At 46.2% G+C, this 25,736-nt stretch overlaps 3 protein-coding genes across 3 annotated transcripts; 2 read left to right on the forward strand and 1 right to left on the reverse strand.

Moving 5' to 3' along the window:
* The first annotated feature begins 341 nt into the window (after positions 1–341).
* On the forward strand, positions 342–2,919 carry LOC136424491 (tripartite motif-containing protein 3-like). The gene has a single exon (XM_066413106.1). The coding sequence runs from the start codon at positions 643–645 to the stop codon at positions 2,776–2,778; it is 2,136 nt and encodes a 711-aa protein (XP_066269203.1). The 5' UTR covers positions 342–642; the 3' UTR covers positions 2,779–2,919.
* Positions 2,920–4,481: 1,562 nt separating this feature from the next.
* Positions 4,482–12,576, forward strand: LOC136424681 (uncharacterized). Its single transcript, XM_066413307.1, has 9 exons — positions 4,482–5,050; positions 5,656–5,769; positions 6,215–6,352; positions 7,450–7,545; positions 7,985–8,224; positions 8,452–8,515; positions 8,667–8,857; positions 9,460–9,610; positions 9,948–12,576. Exons 1-9 carry the CDS (start codon positions 4,633–4,635, stop codon positions 12,574–12,576), a joined length of 4,041 nt encoding a protein of 1,346 aa, XP_066269404.1. The 5' UTR covers positions 4,482–4,632.
* A 3,876-nt stretch (positions 12,577–16,452) lies between these two features.
* On the reverse strand, positions 16,453–24,348 carry LOC136424682 (uncharacterized). Its single transcript, XM_066413308.1, has 11 exons — positions 24,120–24,348; positions 23,663–23,809; positions 23,102–23,240; positions 22,577–22,682; positions 22,010–22,086; positions 19,540–21,516; positions 19,081–19,200; positions 18,568–18,696; positions 17,850–17,990; positions 16,934–17,103; positions 16,453–16,539 (listed from the first exon to the last, which is right to left on the reverse strand). Exons 1-11 carry the CDS (start codon positions 24,243–24,245, stop codon positions 16,453–16,455), a joined length of 3,219 nt encoding a protein of 1,072 aa, XP_066269405.1. The 5' UTR covers positions 24,246–24,348.
* Positions 24,349–25,736: the final 1,388 nt, after the last annotated feature.

Below are 25,736 nucleotides of genomic sequence, written 5' to 3' on the forward strand. Positions count from 1 at the left end.
AATATTCATATCAAACTTGGCCCTGGACAGAGATATAGATGTTGTGATGGCAAATGCTGGCTACTATTTGAGACAAGATAATTGACTCCTACTGACACGGATGTTTTCAAACATCCTTAAGCTTTTTATTGTAAAAAAAAATAACACAATTAAAAACGATTCATCTTTCCAGCAGAAAATGAGGCTGTTCATTATCAAGCCTGGTACTATATCATGTGTATGTATCAACGGATCCATCCAATACACGAGAAAAGGATAGTCCTATGCCTAGCAGCTGGGTCGCCATGGCAACAGGGGTCAGACACACATGGCGATGGGTTTGACAACGCCCTGCAATTTATTCTGCACGAGCGCGTACGTAGCGCAGAGATTCTGGTTGAACGGGCTACCGACAAGCGTGCCTGCAGGTATACATGGCTTGTGTGGCAAAAAAGAAACCCTCAACCTTGGTTCTAGAACAATCCTGAGCGCTTGTTTCCAGTCGGTAGCCATTTGCAGGGCAGTTGAACATTTGTCTGGGTTGAAGTACTGTACCTAGGAGTTGCGAGGCGCAGATTTTGTGAGTAAGTTTTCAACTAACAGTGACGCTACTCTACCTTGTACATAGCCAAACTACATTAGTGACGTCACAACAACTGTAAAATGGCTACAGGTACTTTTCGCGACATCCATGAGGAGTTTCTTGTCTGTAAAGTTTGTCTTGGCGACTTCCAGCAGCCGAAGATGCTGCCGTGTCTCCACACGTTCTGCCAGCCGTGTCTGGAGAGAATCCTGGAACAGAGACCCGCCTTAAGGTTGTCTTGTCCGATCTGTCGGCAGTCGGTGCCCCTCCCACAAAATGGCGTCCGTGGCCTCAAGAACAACTTCGTCGTCGTTAAGCTGCGTGACCTTGTCCATAGCCCGTCGAAAGGTAAGACTGAGTACACCGAAAAGAGAGATGATTCCATCCCTTGCACCGCTTGTGATTCGCGGCTTCTTGCTCAGTGTTACTGCGTGCATTGTAAAGACTACCTGTGTCACGTGTGCACAGACGCCCACCGACGTGTAAAGACAGCTCGCTCACACAAGGTAGTACCCATCCAGGAGCTCAGATCGGCCGCAATAGCCACAGAACTCCGAGCAATCGAGACTTCAAAGTGTGAGGATCACAACGAAGTCAACAAGTTCTACTGCGACACCTGCCGTCTTGTCATATGTCTGCACTGCATCGTCACCCAACACAAAGACCACAGGTACGTAGAGATACAGAAAGCGGCGGAAAGAGAGCGAGTACACATCGAGAAAAAGCTGTCACAAGTCGTAAAAACTGTCGACCGCCACGAAAAGAAGTTGGAAGAGTTGATGTCAGTGAAGGACACTTTATCCACACAGCTTCAGGAGACGTTAGAAGAGATAGATACACGAACACGAATCATCGTGCAAGCGGCCATGAAAGTTAAAGACGCTCAAATCTCCCAGCTTCTTGCTGTACAATCTAGCAGAGAAGATTATGTAGAAGCTCTTACAGAAGCAACAGAGATGGATCTGGCTTTAGCTAAGAGTTACACACAGTTTACAACCAATGTCCTAGGTTACGGCAGCCCAGCGGAGGTCTGTTCGGTAGCGGGAGACCTGAAGGGGTGGTTGGTTCAGAGTGCGGACCAACAGGTTCCCTCGGTTAACGAACTGACCAATCACTTCGCGAAGTTCCGCTACGAATTACCAATAGACATTGAGCAGGAAGTGACGAAGCTTGTGGACGGAAGTAGACAGTGGCCTGTCATCTCGTCACAACCAAAGGTTCGATTCAAACAATCAACTAGTGACCAGAAAGGCGCGCAAATCGCAAAAGGTAAAGGAATGAAAGGACAAAGTTTAGATATTGGTGATGTACCACAGAAAGGTAGCAAAGTTGGACGCAGAACGCAGCAAAGGAATGTACATGTCTCGTTGCTATCACAAGTTCGCCCGAGCCAGTCTCTTAAAGGACCACATCTTCTGAAAGCAGTAGGAAAGAATGGACACAGAGACGGAGAGTTTGACTTCCCCACGTCACTCACCGCCACCATAGACAGAGACATCGTTGTGTCAGATCACGACAACAACCGTCTGCAAGTCCTGGACAAAGATGGCGCCTTTAGGAAGAAGATAGACCTGAGGTTTCCCCCTTGGTGCGTTGTGGCCTTGACCAACGGTGACATGTTGGTGACTGGTGACGGACACAGGGTGCACGTACTGGACAGACAGGGGAGGGAGGCACGTATCATCCAGGTTGAAGGGGCAATGGAAGCCGATGAGAACACGCTAGGCGTCGCTGTGGACGGCTTGGGACGAATCATCGTCACCGTGGGGTACCAAGTGTTCGCGCTTCGTTCAAGCGGAGAAGCTCTTTCACACTTCGGAGAAAAAGGTGGAGGGCGTCATCAGTTGCAGTCAGAGCTTAGAGTTGCCACAAACAGCCTGAACCACATCGTCGTCAGTGATTTCATCAACCACAACGTGAAGATCTTCGACCCGGCGGGCCGACATCTCCGCACCTGCGGGTCGTTTGGGTCCGCGGACGGCCAGCTCAACCGCCCCCAGTGCGTCATCACTGACGTCAACGATGACGTCATCGTGGCGGACTGTCACAACAACGGGGTTTCACAGTTTAGGCAGGACGGGGCCTTCGTTAGGCATATCGTGACGAGGGGAACTTTGCTTCGACCAATGGGACTGACCATAACACAGGACGGGCGGGTTGTAGTTTGTGATAGACAGTATGACAGAGGGTGTATCAAAATCTTCTCTCTTCACTGATGCATCATTAAAGTATGACAGATAGTTGTCAATTCAACTCAGTTGTAGTTTGTGATCGACAGTATGACAGAGGATGTATCAAAATCTTCTCTCTTCACTGATGCATCATTAAAGTATGACAGATAGTTGTCAATTCAACTCAGTTCAAGGAAACAGCCGTACATAGTATGTTGATGTACGTGTATTAAATGCAGAAAATGTGATACTTTGCGTCGAAGATTACAATGACATGTAGCAAATGGGTAATGGAATTAAAGCAACCTCATCTACACAGTCCTTAGTGTCTAAATTCAGCTAAAATAGACCACAATGTTGTGGTGTGAGTGAGTGAGTTAACGAGTGAGTGGGTGGGTGAATGGGTGAGCGAGTGAGTGAGTGAGTGAGTGAGTGAGTGAGTTAATGAGTGCCTGAGTGAGTGGAAAGAAATGGAGGTACAAAAACGTTATCTTGTGATGATGTCTGTTGATAACATAGCAACAACACAAGTTTGTGTGCGACAATATTGGTACCAACTTGCACACAATAACTTCCAGATGCGCAATTGGATGAATGCATAATTGACGAGGTTAGAAAATATTTGGCAAAAGAAACGGAATATTTCAGGGCGTCTACACGCAGGTTATTGCCATATTTGGTAGCGGCTTTCGTGGTATGCTAATCATCAGTCAGACTAGTTAGTGTTACACTCAGGGTGTATACGACAGTGCGCTGTGCACCGGTACTGGTCAAAAATAGTTTGCGCGATCTGCAGTGAAGTTGTAGAAAAGATACATTACAACTGGTAACCCTGTGGCAGAATGGGAAACCTGTTGCTCATCAGAACGACGCTGCTGCTGTGCGGCCTGTGCCACTGTCTGTCGGGTGCGTTTCCGGTAACAGGTGAGTAAATGTCGATGCATACCCGTCTGTAGGTTATACCTTTGTGTATCTCTCTCTCTCTCTCTCTCTCTCTCTCTCTCTCTCTCTCTCTCTCTCTCTCTCTCTCTCGCTCTCGCTCTCGCTCTCGCTCTCTCTCGTTCTATCAGTCTCCCGCTCTCTCTCTCAATCTCTCGATCTCTCTCACGCACACATAACTCACATCTGTAAGCTGACTTAGTTCTGTTGCAAAGTTCTTTGCTGTAGCTACAATATAGATGGATGTCAGGATAGGTGTCGTGGTTGTACTTGTTTTGCTGTGTTGAAATGGTGGTTAATTTTAATACATTTCGGAAACACCTACGGTAGATGTTTTCGACATGCATAATTGAACTGTCGAGCTAATGAAAGAAATAACGAGTCTAGTCATACACGCCATGAAGCCAGCTCGGAAGGGGTGTACCTGATACAGTGGACTGAGTTAGAGTTATGATAAGAATGTACAAATTAAACTTTGTTCACGCCACGAATGCATCTCCAACATCCTTCTCAATACAGTAGTCTAATTTTGTTTTGGTCACATAAATGAAGTGGTGGCGTGAACTTACTTTTGTCATTTTTTATTCGCAACAAGTTTTCTTTCAGGGAAAAAACACAGTAAATTTTACTTCTAAAGAAAGGAGAGAGGCGGGACAAGCCTAAAAGTTTAGAAAGCACCTTAGACATCTAATAGGTCTAAAGAATTCCACACTGATACCTAATTAAACGATATGGATGACCCTACTGTCCCACCGTACTGATCTTTCTTATCACACTACTGTTCTTTTTTTGCCCCAAGGAAAATTTAGCATTTGCCAAAATGTGTCTTTCTTTAGTTTTGATCGCGTTTATGTTTGTTGACCGTCAACATTGCTTTCTTACCAAGAAATAACGGATTTCCTTCGTGGCTATCCTTTCGTTTTGTTTTGATCTTAAATATTTACCACCACAAAAACATTCATGGCTGTCTGTCCCCCTCTAGGTGGATGGCTTGAGACGGACCCTACGTGGGTGACGTCAGAGGACGAGGACAGTGATGGGTCTGTTCCCGGGTACGTCCTTGACGCCAATCTGTGGTCCGGCTGGAAAGGTTCTCCCAGAAGCGCCTCCTGGCGACTCACCTTCGATCTGCAGACCTCCGTGACGTTATCCCGCATCCGTATTTGGAAGTACGGCGGTGCGCTTGACGTCACGGTCTCACGATTCGTGTCGTCAAGGCGACAGTGGAACGTGGTGACGCAACAGACCGGCGTCGAGCTGAGCCATTCCCACGCCACCGAGCTGCGCGGGTTCCGCCACGCCACCGCGCAGGACTGGCGACTGCAGTTCGCAGACTGGTCGCTGTCCACACAGATCACCGAGGTCGAGTTTTTCCAGGGTAAGCCGATTTTGATTATGATGTGTTGTTGTTGTTGTCGATAAAGATGAAGATAGTGCTGTTGGTGTTAATGTTGTTGATGATCATATTGATGATAGTATTGGTGATTATGATGTTGATGATGATGATGACATAATAATCATGAAGGTGATAATGACAATGACGTTGTTGATGGTGCTGTTATTGTTGTCTTAAGATGTCGATGATGTTGATGATGATAATGATGATTGTGTTGATGTTGATGATCATATTGATGATGGTGGGGATGAGTTTTATTAAATATGGTGATGACGTTGTTGATGCTGGAGCTTTTTTGTTGAAGTTGACGGTGATGTTGTTTTTGATGAAGATGATGTTGACGATGATGATGATGATGATGTAAATGATGTAAATGATGTTGTTGTTGATAATGATGAAGATGATGTTGACGATGATGTTGATGATGTTAATGATGATGTTGATAATGATGAAGATGATGATGATGATGATGTTTATGCTGATACTGTGGTTAATGATGATGTTGCTTGATATCGATGCTGATGCTAATAGTATCACGGTACCCTCAAGATGAACGTAGCTGATACCACCATCCTCTGTCCATCCAGCTTGCTCCGGGTTTGACATGCAGGTCTGTACAGACGGGAACTGTGACGTGTACGAGGTACTGTGTGACGAGATAGTGGACTGTGATGACTTCAGTGACGAAAGCAATTGTACTAGTAAGTAGTAGACAAACATCTAAACACATGCCTTTTTGCCACATGCATCATTCAACTGCCATGCTAATGAAAATGTAGGCTGGTCTCCATCCAGGGCTACAGGCTGCGTTTCCTCGGCACTACACGCTTCTATCCCCGCCTGACAAACAAATCTCACCCCGGTGACATCCTTCTAATACCATGCTCTAGACACAGTAGATAACAACCTACTGCCCCTAAGGCCTCGAAAAGGCTATAATACCTCTGACTTTCTTGTACCTAATCTTCATAATGTAGAACAAAACACCAAACAAGTGCCATACGTTTACTGATGTATCCTTATTAACATAGAATCCGCCACGCGAGAAGTTGGCAGCTTTGGTAAAGTAGATGCAGAATATCAACCCCACCACTACCCACCCGATCTTACAATCATTCATCGTTAGCTGTTCTACACCTTTCATAGATCCAACGTCTGTGAGCGTCCCTGACGACCGATGTACTACAGGTGAGAAAACCTGCTCCAATGGAAACTGCGTGGGCCTCTCAGAGGTGTGTGATGGAACAGACCACTGTGGGGATGGCAGTGACGAACTGGCTTGTCGTGAGTACACCGTCTGTCTTCCAGTCCTGTGCTTTAGGGGCCCAGGATAGGGGTGTTTTACCAGTCCAGTCCCTAGCTACATTTTTTCACTGCCAATCTTCATGATTACGAGCTAGGTAACTGAATCCCACCCCGTAAAAATTCCACGGAGTGTGCTAATTGAGCTAGGCGGGCGGGCAACTCTCCCAGTACCGAAGAGCTCCCATTGAGCTCCCGATGGGATGGTACCGGGCTTTGTCTGAAGATTCTCACGTCCTCAACCTGGCATATTAGGCCGACGGCCTGTAAGCTGTCCTCCTCCATGCGCCATGCATGCTGTTCTGTTTCACTACCGTCTGACTGTTATCCCTTGCAAGCACGAATAAACATGTTATTTTTTTACTCTCTGGGTGCAAATATGTCAAATTACTAACATAAACGCAGGGACTGACAAAAGTTAAATAGGCATTTTGTTAAAATGTAGTTAAGGGCACCACAAAAGATGGTTGCAAGACTCGCACGGGACGGGAGAGAAAGTCCTGTCCTTGAATACTTACTAATCGCAGATAGAATACATTTTTGAAGGTACATAAAACTGAACGCATATCGAATATCAAATAGTGGGCGATGGAATCAGACCAGTGGTGCTGGCTTTTAGTAGATCCAAGCAGATGTTGGGTTGTTGTATCTGTATCAATATAGCCGGTATAACCGCCGTTCGGCGTAACACACCAGCTTCGCAGGCACGCGGCGGAGCAGCAGCTCTTTATATTACGCTGAACGACCTGTCACGTCTAACCTTCGAATATCCAACTGCATACATTGTTTAAAACTGTCTAATGAGGATGCTTCCACGGTACTTGGTTGCAACGAGTTCCACTCTACGATCGTGGAACTCGTTGTTTTTCTTTTAGTTTCCTTTGCCGTTTTCTATAGGATACATTTTTACAGGGAGGGGGTTCTAGATCTCCCCCTTTAATGTGCTCGAGGCGCACCTCCTCGGCCTCGGGTCCCGCATTTTACGTCCCTTCCGAAAGACAGGTGCAGCCCCAACCGAGTTTTTTCTGTCCCAGAGGTCTCCAACCAAGTTGATTTTGTCACTTTTCTGCAATTTTCAGCTGTTGGTGCCTGTAGAAACGGTGGTGTGTTCCACCTGAGCACCAGATGTGACGGTTTGGATGACTGTGGAGACAACAGTGATGAACAGAACTGTAGTGAGTTTTCTCACGAACATCTAACTAAATTATCTGTGCTGGCACGCTAAATACCTGTATAGCCCAGCCTTGTCAAAACAAACACTGTGCATTAAAAGACGACATTATCTATAAAATGTGAAAGTGTTATAAGCAGTATAAGATACTTTCGAAAACATTCGTGGGTTCCTGTCCAAGGTTCTCAATGTATTGGCGTTACGGAATACTCGTCTTTGAAATGTTTTCCAATATCCGTGGTACTAAAAATATCACAGGTTTAACAACTATCTGTCCCTCTCCGTAGTACTGAAACTGTAAATGCTATAGAATACAGTGTACTATTAGATATCTTACATTTCTCTGTCCATGATTCTGCACATGTTAGCAAGACTAAAGTGGGTGTATTGTATCACATGTGCATAGTTCTAACAGTGCTAATATCTCCAATGTATGTCCACAGACTGTTACTACCTACAGGACAAAGGAACAAGTTACAGGGGCCGTTCAAACCGGGACGGATCCTGTCAGTTCTGGACATCTCAGTACCCCCACTCCCATAACCACACTCCCGAGGCCTACCCATCGGCAGGGCTTGAGCAGAACTACTGTCGGAACCCGGACGGGAAGGACAGGCCGTGGTGCTACACAAACAACCCCTTCGTCAGGTGGATGTACTGTGCTGACGTCTTCGCCTGTGACGGTAAGATCTGCTCTATGTATATGCCTTAAGTTTTATACTCTCCAAATGTCAAAATTAAAAGCTTACGGTTCCAGTAGACAAACCTATTCTATTTTTGCATAGGCAAAATTCTGCTATACACTCCAATACCAAAACTATTGTCATTTTATACTCTTTTCTACAGTCTTTCAGCAAACTTGCTAAATGTATCAATCCACTTACTTGTTCCATTTTTTCTACATTTTCAGCCAAACCGACTCGTTGCTTCTATGCAAGTGACAATGGCAAAAGCTACGCAGGGCACATAAACAGGTAAGGAAAGCAGCTTTGCCGTTTTACTTGTAGTATCATTAAATGATGCGTACTACTGCGATGCTTTTCCTTTGTGAACCTTATATATCTCGTTGACAGCAGGGTTCACCCTCTAAGAAATATCTTAACCAAGCTGTGTTCTACTCTACAGGGCAGGAGGCCGGGTGTGTCAGAGATGGGACTCCCAGTCCCCACACAGCCATCCCCACACACCACAGGCTCATCCTGATGCAGGCCTGGAGGAGAACTTCTGCCGTAACCCTGACAACAAGGAGCGGCCCTGGTGCTACACCACGGACGTGGTATGGAGGTGGAGCTACTGCGATGTCATGGAATGTCAAGGTGATCAAGCTTGAATAGGGAAAAAGTTTTCTCTTTTATCATCATCTTGTTTCCCCAAAATTGGTATCAAGTTTCGACAACTTTCATTGTGTATTCGATAGCGGAATGGTTAGACTAGCAGGTACGGGATCGAGAGTTCTTAGGTTTGATTCCTGGCTAGATGTTGTGCCATTGGAAAGCTAGAAAACCTTGAAACTTCATTGATAAACCGAAAATGAGTGAATTTTGTAAAGTATGCCTAGCTATAGGAAACCCGGTGCCATGGCAACACAAGAAAAATAAACTCATACTATTATTATCAAATTGTTGCCAATTAAATTTTAGGAAAAGTCACCAAGTTTGGTGGTCCTAGCCCACGCCGTTCAGCAGTTATACGTCATCAAAGTTGGCGCGGGCACTTTTAGCCCCCCCCCCCCCCGTCTAGATAGGGTTAAGGCCTTTAAAGGGCTATAGGACTTATACCTTATCGGAATTCATAATGTTAAGCAAAAGACCATACAGGTGCCTCATAGAATAGAATCATCCACACGAGAAGTTGACATCTTTGACACACACACCCCATCAACAGTTATTCACCCTTAGCTGTTCTACCTATTTCACAGATCCAACGTCTGTGAGCGTCCCTGACGGCCGATGTCGCCTCCCAATTCATATTTCCTGTAAGGAACGATGTGGCATTCATTATGTAGATGCTGAAAGGTGCAACTGTGACAAGGACTGTCGCGTTTTCGGCGACTGTTGCAAAGACTTTGAGTGAGTATATCTTAGAGACATTAACCTTTAAAACACTGCAGAAGCCGTTTGGCTGCCAATTCTCTATTGTTTAAGCGGTCAGGCATCAGAGAGAGGGTTAAACAGCAGGTTTCATTCTTTGACTTTGTGTAGGATTCTCAAAAGAGGCCTTCTAATGTTTCAGTCCCTTATGAGAAAAGGGGCCCCGCCGGGTTCACGGGTTGTTTCTTTTTGCCCATCGGACACCCTGCGGTTGCCGGGATATTTTTGGGCCCATATAGTCACCTGTTGTGTCAATCCTTCCACAAATTTGGTGAATCTTGATAAATGAATAAATAAACATGTATTTTCTCAACAGGGAAGTGTGCAGCGACATCGCTGAGATGACACCCGATCATCGCGACAAAAAGTGGAGGTGTGTGCCTGGCTTTTTCAAAGGGACATCCTCTTGGTTGGTTGGTGACTGCCCAGACGACTGGGCAGATGACGTCACACGACAACAATGTATAAAGGATGTGGATTCTTTCAACCCTAGCGATCTGACTTACCGGATGCCCGTTCAGGAGGTATCAACAAGTGTCCCCTATAAAAACATATTCTGTGCTTTCTGTAACAATATATCTTTGGCAGACGTAGTAGCTTGGGATTCCACAGTTGAGTGTACTGGCCTGATAACATCGTCTACACACACCGCCCCAAATACACAAGTGTACCACACCATCATTGGGAATGACACGGAGTGTCTTGGGATCAACAGATTAGCCTTCGTAAACCCGTATAGCAGAAAGTGTTTTTACCATGAGGTTGATTCGTCCAGTATCAACTGCAATGAGTCTGCCTGCATGTCCTATAGGCTCTATATGAAGAGTGGGTATGGATCTTATCATCATTTTAAACCTTACAATAACATACACTGTGCGCTTTGCGAAGGTATGTCTCCTGCTGCAGTTACAGAGTTGACACCGTGTACGTTTTATGGTGGTTCAGTGCACAACTGTTTTCCAAACTGTATTTCACTGACACACCTTTTCAATTTCGATGATGATGATGACAAAAGCAGCTCCTCCACTCATTGCCCCCTGGGCAGTGTATACGATCCATTTGTAGACACGTGCAGGCTTCTGAAGGATGACCAAACGACCGATGGCCCAGCAAACAAAAGTGTGTCATTACAAAACTGCAGCGAACCCGCTTTGTCGTTCACAGCGGAAGAGTTCCATGTCCTTCCCAATGGTAGTGTCCATCTCCTGAGTTCGAACGTGACATGCCCAGCTGAGCAGGTGGCCATTCAGAACACATCAGCCTTGGTCTGCGGAGAGTGCATACTGCAGTACTTCTCCAACCACACACGTGGAGGTGAAACGACTAACCCTTGGGAGGCCGATCAAGGTTACTTGACGCTAGGCCTCGTGGTAGTGTCTGCCGTAGCGGTGGTTGCTTTCGTCGTCTACTCAGCTCGGCCCGAGCAGTGGAAAAAGATGTCGGGGAAGCTGAAGGTCCAGATGATCTTATGTATGACGATTGCTGAATCCCTGTTCGTGGGGAGAGTCCTTGTGGACCCAGGGCCTGCCTGTATCGGCCTTGCGATACTGCTCCACTACCTTCTGCTGGCCTCTTTCTCCTCCATGAACGCGCTGGCTTTGGACCTCTTCCTGACGTTTCGTCAGCATGCCGAACGAGCTTCGCTGCGGAAGTACATGCTGTACACGTGGTTGATGCCGGTACTTTTCGTCGGTCTGACGGCGTTTGTGGACTTCTGCCCCTGCAGTAGTATCCGTGTGGGGTACGGGCAGAATGCCTGCTGGATCGGTAACCCCATCGGTAGCTTGGTCGTTTTCGGAGCTCCTGTGCTCTGTGCTCTTCTGGTCAACTTGGTCCTAATCATCCACACTTTGTTGGCCATACGCAAGTCGTTCAAGATAGCAGACGCTGCTTTGGTCCGCTCGGACAGCAGCAAGGCATGGGTGTACCTGCGTATCTCCTTTCTGACGGGGTTCACCTGGATAATCGGCTTCGTTCTGCCGTATGCCCACAGCAGGGCCCTTGAGTACATCTTCATCGTGCTGAATGCTTCTCAGGGCCTTCTGCTGACGCTTCTGCTGACCCTGACATCCGATGTGATGCTGACTTGGATGACTAAGATCAGAGAGCGCTTCCGTCCGAGTAAACCTCGCCAGGGCGCCGGACGACGCACCACCGCCACCGCTAGTAATCAGAAAAGCTCCGCCCGGGCTACTAAGGCGACTGTAGCCGGAACCAACACTACAGACATAGAAATGGCAACTCGGGGCCGCAACACTAAAGCGAAGGCAGCAGCTGGGCCTAAACCTGCTACAGACATGCCAGTGACAGCTCGGGTCCGTAACACTAAAGTGAAGGCGGCTGGGACTGACCCTGCTACAGACATACCCATGAAGGCTTTGGTCCGTAACACTGAAGCGAAGGTAGCTGGGGCTGACCCTGCTACAGACATACCCATGAAGGCTTTGGTCCGTAACACTGAAGCGAAGGTAGCTGGGGCTGACCCTGCTACAGACATACCCATGAAGGCTTTGGTCCGTAACACTGAAGCGAAGGTAGCTGGGGCTGACCCTGCTACAGACATAGCCATGAAGGCTTTGGTCCGTAACACTGAAGCGAAGGTAGCTGGGGCTGACCCTGCTACAGACATACCCATGAAGGCTTTGGTCCGTAACACTGGGGCGAAGGTAGCTGGGGCTGACCCTGCTACAGACATACCCATGAAGGCTTTGGTCCGTAACACTGAAGCGAAGGTAGCTGGGGCTGACCCTGCTACAGACATAGCCATGAAGGCTTTGGTCCGTAACACTGAAGCGAAGGTAGCTGGGGCTGACCCTGCTACAGACATACCCATGAAGGCTTTGGTCCGTAACACTGAAGCGAAGGTAGCTGGGGCTGACCCTGCTACAGACATACCCATGAAGGCTTTGGCCCATATGCATGTTGAAGAGATCGAAGAACACTAAAGACAATAGCTTGGCTAACATTCCAGAATGTGACTAATTAGTGCCGCATAAGGGATGTCCCTGTAGCTCAACGGGTAGCAGCCTCACAGTTGAGCTTCTGGTTCAAACCTGGGTAGGACATCTCGGTTGGGGCTGCTCCCGTCTTTTGGAGGGGGGGGGCGTGTTCGAGCATATTAAGGGGGGAAGGACAGGCAATCCCTCCCTGTAAAAATATACCCTGCTACTGAAACAGCAACGAAACTTGCAGACCTATGTACGTGCCACAAGGTGAACAACAAGAACAATTACCACACAGAATGTTGAAGAGCAAATCTCATTAAGGTACAAGAAGAAAAACCGGATAGCCTTAGTATCCAAATTGCTACATAGAATTTTTTTAAAGAAACTACATGGTAGCCACATTATGCAAAACACATTATCGTAACCAATTTGTCAGATGAAGAAAAAGAGCTATCCACAGGTAAACTCTACGGCGACCAGATGCCATGATAATCTACCCGAAATTTGTTGAATGATTTTATTCCGTACCAAATTACAGACGACCCTCCCCAAGACTCACACACAGACACGCGCACACACACATACTCACTCACACGCAAACATACAGAGAGAGAGAGAGAGTTGATCATTTAGAAATTTAGGGAACAATGAATGTGGTAATTGCGAAGCCACATCGTAAAGGTGAATACCCACAACATTACCTTAGAAACAAGTTGATTCTTTTCAAACGACTTTTTTCATTGACTGTGATACACTTCTAAAATCACTGTAATCTAGCGCTATATGGTCCGTTATATCAACATGATCCAATTGTAGTATTAATGATTTATTGTGAAAACAGGAGAGAAGTTTAATAAAACAAGATTCTTTTGATGACAAGAAGCCTTATTTATCTATTCATTAATGGATCTTCAGGGTAGTCCCTTAAAATTTAATGTGTAACCATATAATCTTAGAGTAAGACACGCCTGATGTAGTGTAGGTCTCTTTACGTGTGTGAGTGACAAGGCAAGCAGGCAGAAGCGCCTATCATGTTACAATGAGTATGACAGTCGACACTATAAATCCAGAATGCCACTCTAAATCCGGAGTTCATGTTGGAAAACAATAACATCATCTGATACTGATGATGTTATATCATGATGCAGAATACAAATAAATAGAGGGAAACAAATTTTGTTCTATATGATACACAGTTTGCCCAAATTCTGTCCGAGATTTCTAGAATTCTGAAAAATTCCGCAGAATCCTGAAAAGTCCTCAGAATTCTGAAAAGTCCGCAGAATTCTGCCAGATTACGCAGAATTCTGAAAGATTACGCAAAAATCTACAGACAGAATTTTGCAGAATTTCTTATGTCTCTGGATACGTCTAATTGTTACCTAGATATACAGTATTGATAACTTTTGTTTCATCATACTTGTAGACAGTCATTCGTTTGAACAATTTACTTATTAGAAAAAATTAAAGCTTTCCGGATAAACTCGTAGAGTGTCTTTCTGCATTATGAGTGTCGCCTGTTGTATCTGAAACTATAACTAAAGGACAATATCTAGCCAAGATATATTTTGAGAATTCTGTAATGATAATGATAATTTTTTGTTTAAAATACATGCCCGAGGCTAATTGCAAGTGGATTAAAACAAGCGTGTGATATCAAATAAAATAGCTAAACAAGATATGAAAAAAAAAGAGACCAACGTTGACATCTTATAAAGCTAGATTATAACCTAAATTACAACGTTCTTCTTCTACTATCATAACATGGGGCTTCTCTGAAAGGAGTGGAGAATGACGCAACTCACGTTTTAGTAATAAGTGTGTATGATATTACATACTTCGAAATGAGTAGACTGCAGTAAAAGGTTTCGATCTTTTAACCGTTGTGAATTAGGGAATGCACGCGCACCATAAACAGCACAAACTCAAACTTTGCACGCATTCTCTTAACAGGCAACTCTTCTCTATTTCGACATTGAAGGAAATATCTTTAGTTTTCTATTGTTATCGTTTCAAAAAAAGCTTATTCTCAACACTTTATAGCTGTGAGTTGGTACTATTTTTCATTGATTGTAACTAACAATAAACTTATATCCGGTTTTCGGTTGTCCGATCATGTCTTTATTATCATTATTATTATCATTATTATTATTATCTATTAATACAATTAATACAATAGGGGGTGTTTAGAAAAATGTATACCGGTAACTATAATTCTGTTGTATTATCAGATCAGTAATATAGCCAGGGCAGCACGCATCTAAATCTTTGTATTAGGTTAGGCCTTTTGGGCATTAAGCAGCTCAGACTCAAGAGTAACCTCTGTAGCAAATCCCATCTCTTTAGACTCAAGGCTAAGCACTGAGCACCCCGTCATGTCACCCTCCACTAACCCTTCTGGATTAAACCTGTACATGTATTAAAGGCACGGTCCAGTCTTGGTCCCAGTCTATCGCCAAGTTGAAGAGCATAACAAATTGGAAATGTCCCCTGGCCAAGCACCGTGCAGAAATAAGCAAATAAGCAGAAATACAGCACAGTTGCATAGTCACATGCTATTTTATTTGATTCACAGCCATTCCAGACAAAATGCTGGCATGCATGGTATTCTCTGAACATCTTGAAAAGTATCTGTACGCTATAAATTGATACAGTTTGAAAATTCTTTTATCGACGTAATGTGATACAAGTTAAAGAAATAGTTATTCTATTTAAGGAGAATGATTTACAAATTCCTCAAGCGTTCCTAAAATTAACCACGAATTATTCCTTCAATAACAAAAAAAACTAAGATAAATCAAATTTCAGTGAACCTAAAAAGAAATGAGTGTCCGTACCAATGAACACAATACATTAAAATAGGGTTAAATGTAGCTATTGGACATACACATGCAGCAAAAAGATATCTCGAAAATCCATCCATAATATCAAACTTGGTGTATTATATGTTTAAATGCTTAGGAATATGACAAGGATTGTCTACTATTTCCACACAAAAAAGTTCATCAAAAACGTTGGCACAGTATAGAAAAATGTGCCAGTATACATGCACCTAATAAAGTGAGGTTCATTAATTAATTAAGTCATGAATATCATCTCACGCACAGCCAGCATAGTCAATAGTATGACTTTTTAGGCGTGTAATAGAAGGTGGTGACAGCACTTAATTCTCATTTCTCACGTATTACGCTAAATTCAGGATGGAACCAACTATGCTTTATGCAAACTGTGGTAAGCTAGCTCCGATTAACATGAAATCAAGAGGCTATCGCTGAAAATCCTTTGACGAAAAAGAAATCGAACGTCAAATGCGATGATGACCTCGCTTGATTCAAACGTTATCTATCGGTAGAAGATTTGAAGGCCCAGGGCAAGAGCTGTCATCCAAAGCGAGGCTCGGTCGCGGGCCCCACCGCTCCCTGCATAGAATCCTGTAATTAGAAACAGAACAGTAATGATAATGATAATAATATCATCAATACGCCCTATTGGGCTGACTACAGGCAAACGTAGTAATAAAGTGATGGTAGTACATGCACGATTGAAAGGAATATTACCTTTATTGCTCAAATGTTGCATGAGATACAACGAATGGGAACTTGAACTACTAAACTACAACCCTTGGAAACTAATCTGCTCTACAAAAGACTATTTATGTAGAATGGAAAAATCTCCTTGTTTCAATCTTTGATGGAATTTCTAACACTCTGCAGGGGAGAGAGTGAGGGATAGAAAGAAAGAGAGAGAGAGTGTGTGTGTCTATTGTACCTGGCTGTCCTTCGGACGATCCACCGCCGCTGGTTGGTTCTGCAGTTGCGTCCTGACCGACGGCCGGTTCTTCATCTGACTCGTCAGCAGCGGGTGGATCTTCGGGTCCTATACGGTCGACAACCCGTTCTTCCCCAGCCCCTGTCCGGTTGTCAGCCCGTCCTTCTCCGGTCCATGTCTGGTCAGGAGGCCGGCCTAAAGGATTGTTTGGTATTATTCAACTATGAGTAAACAGACACAGACAAGGTGACGACGCACTCAACTTATATTAGTTCCACCATCAATCAAGAAAAAGAATGGAAATAACAAAGATACGTCAAGCCTTTTTACCGAGTAAAAAAAATACATAGCCAGCATAGAACAGGAGACCATCAAAACTGGAAGTTCTGTTGCAGCCCCAAGGAGAGTCGCTAGGGGCTCTCCAAATCTATCTTTGATAGGACATGACCTAACCACATTTCATGATACCCCATCCATAGCTTCATGCGTTATGCTGCTAAACCACGCATGCATACATCCAAACGCTACCGATAACATAACCGTCTTGGCGAAGGTAACAATGTGTAACAAAGAAAATTTTCTGACCGACGCTCTCGCCGGCTATTTCTGCGACGCCGCCACACCCCTGCTCGTCCTCCTCTGCCAGACAGTCCGGGTGGCCGTCACAGATCATGTGGTCTGGCACGCACACAGGGTCCGGGACGCCGGGGAACCCACAGGAGAATGTGGAGCAAGCCTCTTCGGTCTTTTCAAGTTGACCTGCCAAAAGCCGATTAATAAAAAGATCGGTAGTTGAAACAGTGTTGACAGCCACTCCATGGGTATGGCGAGTCGATCTACGTGGATTTTTTATCAGTTCTTGAAACAGTAGTCGATACTTAGTTGAAACAGTAAGCTTTAGAGTCAGCATTTAAAAAAAGAAGTAAAGGTCCCATGATCGTTTGCGAACCGCATGACAATGTAATGCAAGCATGTCCTAGACCTGTCAATAGCCAATTGTCTTGTCACCATTTGTAGGTATTCATCACATGGCTTACTCATTCGATAGTAAAAGCCAAGGTGAATCAATGCCTCTAACAATAGAAAAGTTCTTCGTTATGTAAAATGTTTAAAGTGAGCCTTTCCTGGGTCTTTTAAAAGCTAATTTAATCAAGAACACGTAAATGTCCCGTGGCTTTTATGGGGCCATAGGGGCAGCGAGTTGTTATCGTCTGTGTCCAGGGCACGATACTGAAAGGCGGAGCCCAACCCTCTCCTTCCACTGCCTTTTACCTCCTCAACCGAAGTCAGGTGCCCAATTTTACACCTGGGTGGAGTGAGGAAAGTCTTGTAAAGTGTCTTTCCCAAGGGCACAACATCTGTGGTATGTCAGGGGATTTGAACCCAGGACCTCTGGGTTCTGGGCCAAACACCCTAACCAATACGCCAACACGACGCCACCTTTCATCATGTGCATCTTAGTAAAACATCTTTAACATACAACAAAACGTTCTCAGCGTACTCACCACAGCTTTGCTCATCCTCCTCACCCAGGCAGTCGGCAGCCCCGTCACAGACGAACACGTCCGGGACGCAGGACGCGTTACCGTAGACGGACGGGCAGTTGTAGCTACAGGAACCGAACCAGGTTTCCAGAGCCAGTTCAACTGTAATCCAAGAATTCGTACAATCGTCAGCCTGGCCCAGTTTTTAGCAGTTACAGATAGAGTCCAAAAGGTTGGAGTATGTATACTAATAGTAGACTTCGTTCGTTCCTTCGTTCATACCCCTGTACTGTCTAGTGGCACATAGGGCAGCATGTTTCCTTGCCGTTTCTGTAGCAGGTTATATTTTTAGTTATTATTGTGAGTCTGCTACTATGTACCAGTACTGTAGAACTACAGGGATACTCCACTAGTATAACTGCCCTTGGAGTGACTGGTCAAGTCTCCGATGTTGGCTAAGTTGGACAGGCGGGACAGAAGCTTACAGTGCCGATAAAACCAAGCCTACAGCCTTGGGAGAGACTGGAGACCCAGGTTCAAATTTTGGGAGGGGCATCTCGGTTGGGGCTTCACCCGTCTTTCGGAAAGGGGATAAAATGGGGGTCTTGTGTTTGAGGAGTTGCCTCGAGCATGTTAAAGGGGGGAGGGCTAGCAACCCCTCCCAGTAAAAATATACCCTGCTATAGTAAACCTGCTGACCTATGGGCCGCTAGACACCGAAGACCAGGTTACCACTTACCCTGTCTTGGATCTTCGTCTTCTCCCTGCCTGCAGTTCTCCTGGCCGTCCGCTAGCTGGTGTGGTGGGACGCAAATCTCCGCCACAAAGGCGGCTGTGTTCATACACTTGAAAAAGCAGCCCCTGGATGCTGCAGGAAAAATAAGAAGTCGAAGATTTCATACCTCCGTGCGGTCCATCGAAGCGTCGGCATGTGAAAGACATTGCTTGTGTGTTAATGGTCTCTATAACCAGAGATCATTAACCTGATTAAATATTCACCAATGTAAAGGTAAAGGGAAGATCTGTGGCACCAGAAGCAGGGGAGGCCACGCAGGAGATGGGGAGATGGCATCAGGGACTGGACAGGAAGGTCACTGGCAAACTATACACAGAGGACGTAGGACAGGGAAGGATGGAGGAAGCTTGTGCAGAAGGCGACCATGGTCCCCGACGCTCAAGATGAGGATGGGGCAAGTTGAAGGTGATGGGTTTACATGTAACTATCTTCATTAGTAACCAATCTGATATTTACCTTTCTCATTCTTGCACCCCTCTTCATCCTCCCCATGCAGACAGTCCGCGGTGTTGTCACAGATCCATCTCTTGGGAATACACGGGTCACCTGACTCCGTCTCACAGCGCAACACGCACTCTGTCAAGGGAACAAGGAATGAATGAGTGGGTGAATGAATAAATGAATGATCTACTTAACTGTATACAAAAATGGAATACATGTAGATGTTCGTGATAAAATTATCATGAATGCTTCAGTTCTAGTAACAGAAAAGGAAAAGTTGCTCATGATACATTAATAACAAGGAAGGAGGGAAGAAAGAAAAAGAGCTTTAGATCTAATAACCATAACTAGTAGTCGTACAATAATAAGTTACTGTGTTCGACTTCTTAATTTGTACATGTGAATATGTAGACCAGCAAAGTTTTGCTATGTCTCTTTGAGGGCATATAAGGACATTGAACTTGGCCGACTTACCCATTTCTTCACAGTTAGCCTCGTCCTTTCCCGTCGAGCAGTCATTGATGCCGTCACAAGCCTGCGTGTCGTGGTACCTTTCAGAGGCTCTCTTCAACCTCCTGCTGGCTGGAGCGGGTCCGGAGTGCATGTCACCGGATCCGGATTGAGCCTGCGTGCCGTGGTACCTTTCAGAGGCTCTCTTCAACCTCCTGCCGGCTGGAGCGGGTCCAGAGTGCATGTCATCGGAACCGGATTGAGCCTGCGTGTCGTGGTACCTTTCAGAGGCTCTCTTCAACCTCCTGCCGGCAAGACCGGATCCGGAATGCATGCCGCCGGCTGAAGGGGATCCGGATTGAGCCAGGGTGTTGTGGTACTTTTCAGACACTCTCTTTGACCGAGTATCGAATGGGGTAGATTTACTGGCTGGACCATGAAAGCCTCCGGGTGTAGCTAATCGGGAGCGAGCACGAAAGCTGCGGGATGAAGAGGCCGAGGATTTTGAACGACGCCATGGAGAGGACGCCACTCTGGATTTACGACGGACGCCACTGGTTCTAGCGGGAACGGAACGGATGTCGCGGTGTGGACTGAGTCCGGACTCAAAGCCGTCGTCTGTAACGGGTCCGGATTGCATGACGTCGCCTGGAGCAGGTAGGGATTCCAAGCCACCGCCGCCCAGATCAGGTAGGGATTCAAAGCCACCGCCTAAATCGGGTAGGGATTCAAAGCCACCACCTAGACCGGGTACATATTCAACGTCTCCACCTAGACCGGGTGCTGGTTCAATGCCACCGCCTAGATCGGGTAGGGATTCAAAGCCACCGGCTAAACCTGGTCCGGAATCAAAATCACCTCCTAAACCGGGTACGGATTCAAAGTCTCCGCCTAGACCGGGTGCGGGTTTGATGCCGCCGGCTAGACCGGGTAAGGATTCAAAGCCACCGCCACCTTGACCGGGTAGGGATTCAAAGCCACCGCCTAGATCGGGTAGGGATTCAAAGCCACCGCCTAGATCGGGTAGGGATTCAAAGCCACCGCCTAGATCGGGTAGGGATTCAAAGCCACCGGCTAGACCGGGTGCGGGTTCAATGCCACTGGCTAGACCGGGTAAGGATTCAAAGCCACCGCCACCTAGATCGGGTAGGGATTCAATGCCACTGGCTAGACCGGGTGCAGGTTCAAAGTCACCGCCTAGACCGGGTGCTGGTTCAATGCCACCGGCTAGACCACCGCCTAGAACTGGTGCGGGTTCAATGCCACCGGCTAAACCACCGCCTAGAACGGGTGCGGGTTCAATGCCACCGGCTAAACCACCGCCTAGACCGGGTGCGGGTTCAATGCCACCGGCTAGACCACCGCCTAGAACTGGTGCGGGTTCAATGCCACCGGCTAAACCACCGCCTAGACCGGGTGCGGGTTCAATGCCACCGGCTAAACCACCGCCTAGAACGGGTGCGGGTTCAATGCCACCGGCTAAACTACCGCCTAGACCGGGTGCGGGTTCAATGCCACCGGCTAGACCACCGCCTAGAACGGGTGCGGGTTCAATGCCACCGGCTAAACCACCGCCTAGACCGGGTGCGGGTTCAATGCCACCGGCTAAACCACCGCCTAGAACGGGTGCGGGTTCAATGCCACCGGCTAAACCACCGCCTAGAACGGGTGCGGGTTCAATGCCACCGGCTAAACCACCGCCTAGAACGGGTGCGGGTTCAATGCCACCGGCTAAACCACCGCCTAGACCGGGTGCGGGTTCAATGCCACCGGCTAAACCACCGCCTAGAACGGGTGCGGGTTCAATGCCACCGGCTAAACCACCGCCTAGAACGGGTGCGGGTTCAATGCCACCGGCTAGACCACCGCCTATAACTGGTGCGGGTTCAATGCCACCGGCTAGACCACCGCCTAGAGCGGGTCCGGATTGAGAGTCGCCTTGAGCTAGATGGTCGAAGTCTTCAGGTGTATACCGACATTCGTTGAACTGGCTGTCGATTTCTACAAAAAAAAAGACCGGACAGAAACTTTATGTAATATATAGTTAGACAAACGTATAGTCGTATTGCCTTAGGTTTGAAAGTCAATTTTCTCTTTTGATGAGATATTTCGGAGGAGATGTTTTGTTAAACAATATCATGACCCACTGCTATCTAGAGTTCCAAATCACCTCTATTTAGAATTAGAGCTCACTTTTATTCAGAATTAGGGCTCATCTCTATCTAGAAATAGAGCTCATCACTATCTAGAATTAGAACTCACTTCTTTTATCTAGAATTAGAACTTACTTCTATTCAGAATTAGAGCTCACTTCTATTCAAAATTAGGGCTCACTTCTATTTAGAATTGGAACTCACTTCTATTTAGAATCAGAGCTCGCTTCTATTTAGAATTAGAGCTCGCTTCTATTTAGAATTAGAACTCACGTCTGTCTATTTAGAAATCTAATTAGAGGCGGTGTCATTAATTAGTCATGAAAGATCAATAAACCTACCCCAACATCCGAGCTCATCAAATTTGGCTGTCGAGTCCGCTCCGCATTCTTCTAGTAGTATTTCCTCGCAGACAGGACTGAAAGATAGATACATCTGTCACCTTTGAGTTATAGTCTACTAACATAGGTTAAGGTCCCATAGCCTTTTTGAGGCCGATGGGGAAGTGAGTTGGGTTTTGGGTATGGTATTGGAAGACGGAGCCATCCCTCTTGTTCCAACACGTTAAACTTTTTAACTTCCCAATCAAACTAGGTACCAACAACAATACTGTTACCATCACCATTATCATCATCATCATTATCATCACCTTTATCATTACTATAATCATCATTACCATCATATCATTACCATCATCATCATCATCATCATCATCATCACTACTATCATTACAACTATCATCATCATCATCATCATCATTATCGTTACTATAATCATCATCATCATCATCATCATCCATCCTCTTTATAGAGGTGCAGCATTAACAAAGTTCATCCTCCAGTTCAATTTTTCTTGATATCACAACTTTCTAATAATCTATCAAATGATATGAAAAAAAATTGATTTACTTGTCGTTGTACTGAAACTTTCGCGGCATACATCTGCCCAGCACCGCACAGAGTCGTCCCTTCGGTTCGCACCTCCCAGCGCAGAGCACCTCGTGAGCTGCACACCCTAGATGTTGGGGTAAAATACAAAGCGTCATTAGTCTGATATATCTATATTTTACCCATCCAAACACAATTCCAATTGTAAAAAATCATTCCCTGATTCTGAACACTATTCACATACAGGTAAAGAAACATGTTCTTGGTGCTGAACACCATCCACACAAGGTAAACACACCTGTCCCTGGTGCTGAACACCATCCACACACATGTGAACAAACTTGTCCTTTGCTGAATACCATCCACACACATGTGAACAAACCTGTCCCTGGTGCTGAACACCATCCACACACATGTGAACAAACTTGTCCTTTGCTGAATACCATCCACACACAGGTAAACACACCTGTCCCTGGTGCTGAACACCATCTAAACATAGGTAAACACACCTGTCCTTGGTGCTGAACACCACACTTCATATCTTACCTTGCATGACGAGTACCTCTGCTCGAAGTGCGATCTGGTTGTGGAAGCCAATAGGTTCGATGCGAGTGTGCAGAGCAAATACTGGGCTGTCCAGCAGGTTACGTACATAGCGATAGCTGTCCGTATTGCCTTCGAACACCTGAAACAGGAAATACGTTTAGGTATTGTACACAAATATATTTGTACACATGTCCAAAAATAGCTGTGTCTTGTTTTTAAAGGAAACAAACAAACAGAAATTATCAAATACAGACAAGATGGCGACGCATCCCAAATCAGCGCCGCCATAAAACAAAAAAAATGATCAAACGGTAAAAGAAATTTTGATACATAAACGAACAAAAATGTATGCAATTAAAAGATCACTTGAGGGCCATCTTCAGCTTTCTACGAGCGCAAATCCAAACCACCCCGGCCCTCCCCCAGGTATTTCTGCAGTAGGACACGGAATATTTGATGTCCCTTGCCAACGGTCGACCCCAAGACAAGCTAAAGTCGACATGTTTTTTCTAGGGTCGGCCAGGTATCTGGAAATACACAATTTTCCTATTATGGTCTTACCACTTCTTCGTCATCACTGTTTGTGTACCCTGTCCATGTTTGGCCGTCAAGACTGAATCCCAGGCTGTATGACGTCACCCAGGCGTCCATGTTGTAAGCCCCCTGGGTGATGACTCCGGCCACACGGTACAGTACGTCATGGGTGATCTGGAATAGGAAGGAGAAAGCGTACTTAGCTTACTGTAAATTGGTAATTCATACCATGTGAAGTGTGGGCTTACATACATACAAACACATTCACTGGCAGGCAGAGAGAAACACTCACGCACACACGGACACACACACGCGCGCGCGCGCGCGCACGCACACACACACGGGCACGTCGTAAACAACACTTCTGGGCCTAGGATTGAAGGTGGGCTCCACCAGGCCATCTTTCGGGTTATGGATAGTAGAACTCTGCAAATGTGACCCTATGATGGCCAGCAAGACAGTGTTGAAGTAACAAGAACAGTACCTGTAGCCAGTTCATTTTGCGCCCTAACGGGTCGGGAGACCAACAGGCTCCCTGCTGCAGTCCTCTCCCGTTGTTCAGGCGTGCCAGGTACGGGTAGAACGCGTCATGGCGCGACGAGGCGCTCATGTCGTAGTCGGAGACCCGCTTGAATACCCGGGGATGTAAGGGGTCAGGGTCGGCCACCAGTGAAGTGTACTCTCCCTGCTCCAACCAAGTGTCTTCGTCTGAAAAACATTACACTTCTGCTGTTTAGATTTGTCTTAAAGTGCTCTCTGTAAAACCTCTGTAAGACGCTAACGATGTCCAAACTCCTATGGGTAGTAACTGATAACTATAGACAGGTTTGACTGTCACTGTTTGTCGTCGTTACCCCCAACAGAAGCCATCATGTCTACATTGAATTTCTTATATGGACGTCAGCATTTCTGCTAGACCTGCACCCGTTTAGCGAAAGAAAGTGAAGAAGTGATCTCGAACCAGTTTAGCTCACTAGAGAGGTGTTCTTCCTCTGGTTGTGACAGTGAAGACTGACGCTTACAGGTTCATTGTACAGGGGAAATCCCCCTAGCTCTTTTCGACAAGCACAGTGAACAGTAGCGCGCATGTCGGGTGAGTGACACAGCGGGGATGCGCACTCACAGCTTCTTGGTCCAGGGGCAGGGGCACTAACCACTGGACCACGCACGCTACTAACCGTTTGTGACGTACACCTCCATTTTCAGGGCGACCCAACCGTGGTAACCGGTCGGGTAAAGGCGGAGGTAGCGTGACGTCACAGGGTTGTCCAGAGGGCGACTGACTTTGCTGTGCGGGTCTTTGTTTCCCTGGAACACCTGTGCAAAAGGTAAAGATACAGGTAAAGAAAGGATTCAGACAGTTAGAAAATTTGGCTCGTCTGTGTGTCCGTTTCAATGTGTGTGTGTGTGTGGGTGTGTTTATGTGTGTGTGTGAATGTATGTGTGTTTGCATATGTATGTGTTTGGATATATATATGTGTGTGTCTCTCTTTCAGTGTAATGTGTGTGTCTCTGTGTATTTGTATGTGCAATGTGTGTGCGCGAGCGTGTCCCAGTCTGCATTTTTCTACACTGCAGGTTCTGTATGTTCCGCCAGAGGGGGTGAAGATCAACCCGCCATACCTGCACGTTCCCGTCACTGCCCCCGTACGGCGTCCACGAATCACCGTCCATGCTGAAGGTCAGGGTGAATGACGTCACCCAGCTGCCCATGTCCCAGGCATACCCCCCTCCGCTGATGACCACTCCGGTCACGTTGGTGGTCTTGCCGAGGTAAACCTGCGTCGTAAGGTACATGAATTAAGGCTTCATTTGATAGAGTAGCCTCAAAACACTGCTACAGGGGTGCCTACGTATACATACGAATTTTACGGAATTCATACGAATTTTACGGAATTCATACGATCCACTACTAAGAAACATACGGCTATCAATCCCTCCCTGTAAGAAATATACTGAAACCTGGCCTGTGTGTCACTAGGCACTACAAGGGTCTGAACGAACGGTCTAGCCGATAAAAAAGTCGTCATGAACCTCAGCAATAAACATGATTTCGTTACGTACCTGGATCCACTGATCCTCCGTCGAACTCGGCGCCCAG

This window comes from Branchiostoma lanceolatum, chromosome 18 (assembly GCF_035083965.1).
Source record: "Branchiostoma lanceolatum isolate klBraLanc5 chromosome 18, klBraLanc5.hap2, whole genome shotgun sequence".
Classification (NCBI taxonomy): Eukaryota; Metazoa; Chordata; class Leptocardii; order Amphioxiformes; family Branchiostomatidae; genus Branchiostoma; species Branchiostoma lanceolatum.

What these genes read in the sequence shown, in the direction of transcription:
- LOC136424491 (XM_066413106.1), top strand. Translation starts at nt 643, where the DNA reads ATGGCTACAGGTACTTTTCGCGACATCCATGAGGAGTTTCTTGTCTGT.
- LOC136424681 (XM_066413307.1), top strand. Translation starts at nt 4,633, where the DNA reads ATGGCTGTCTGTCCCCCTCTAGGTGGATGGCTTGAGACGGACCCTACG. An exon ending in CGATGTCATGGAATGTCAAG is followed by an intron (nt 8,858 to 9,459) that starts GTGATCAAGCTT and finishes CCTATTTCACAG; the next exon opens with ATCCAACGTCTGTGAGCGTC. An exon ending in GACTGTTGCAAAGACTTTGA is followed by an intron (nt 9,611 to 9,947) that starts GTGAGTATATCT and finishes TTTTCTCAACAG; the next exon opens with GGAAGTGTGCAGCGACATCG.
- LOC136424682 (XM_066413308.1), bottom strand. Translation starts at nt 24,245, where the DNA reads ATGAGCGCCTCGTCGCGCCATGACGCGTTCTACCCGTACCTGGCACGC. An exon ending in GGCTAACTGTGAAGAAATGG is followed by an intron (nt 19,201 to 19,539) that starts GTAAGTCGGCCA and finishes TTCCCTTGACAG; the next exon opens with AGTGCGTGTTGCGCTGTGAG. An exon ending in AGACGAAGATCCAAGACAGG is followed by an intron (nt 17,991 to 18,567) that starts GTAAGTGGTAAC and finishes CTTGGATTACAG; the next exon opens with TTGAACTGGCTCTGGAAACC.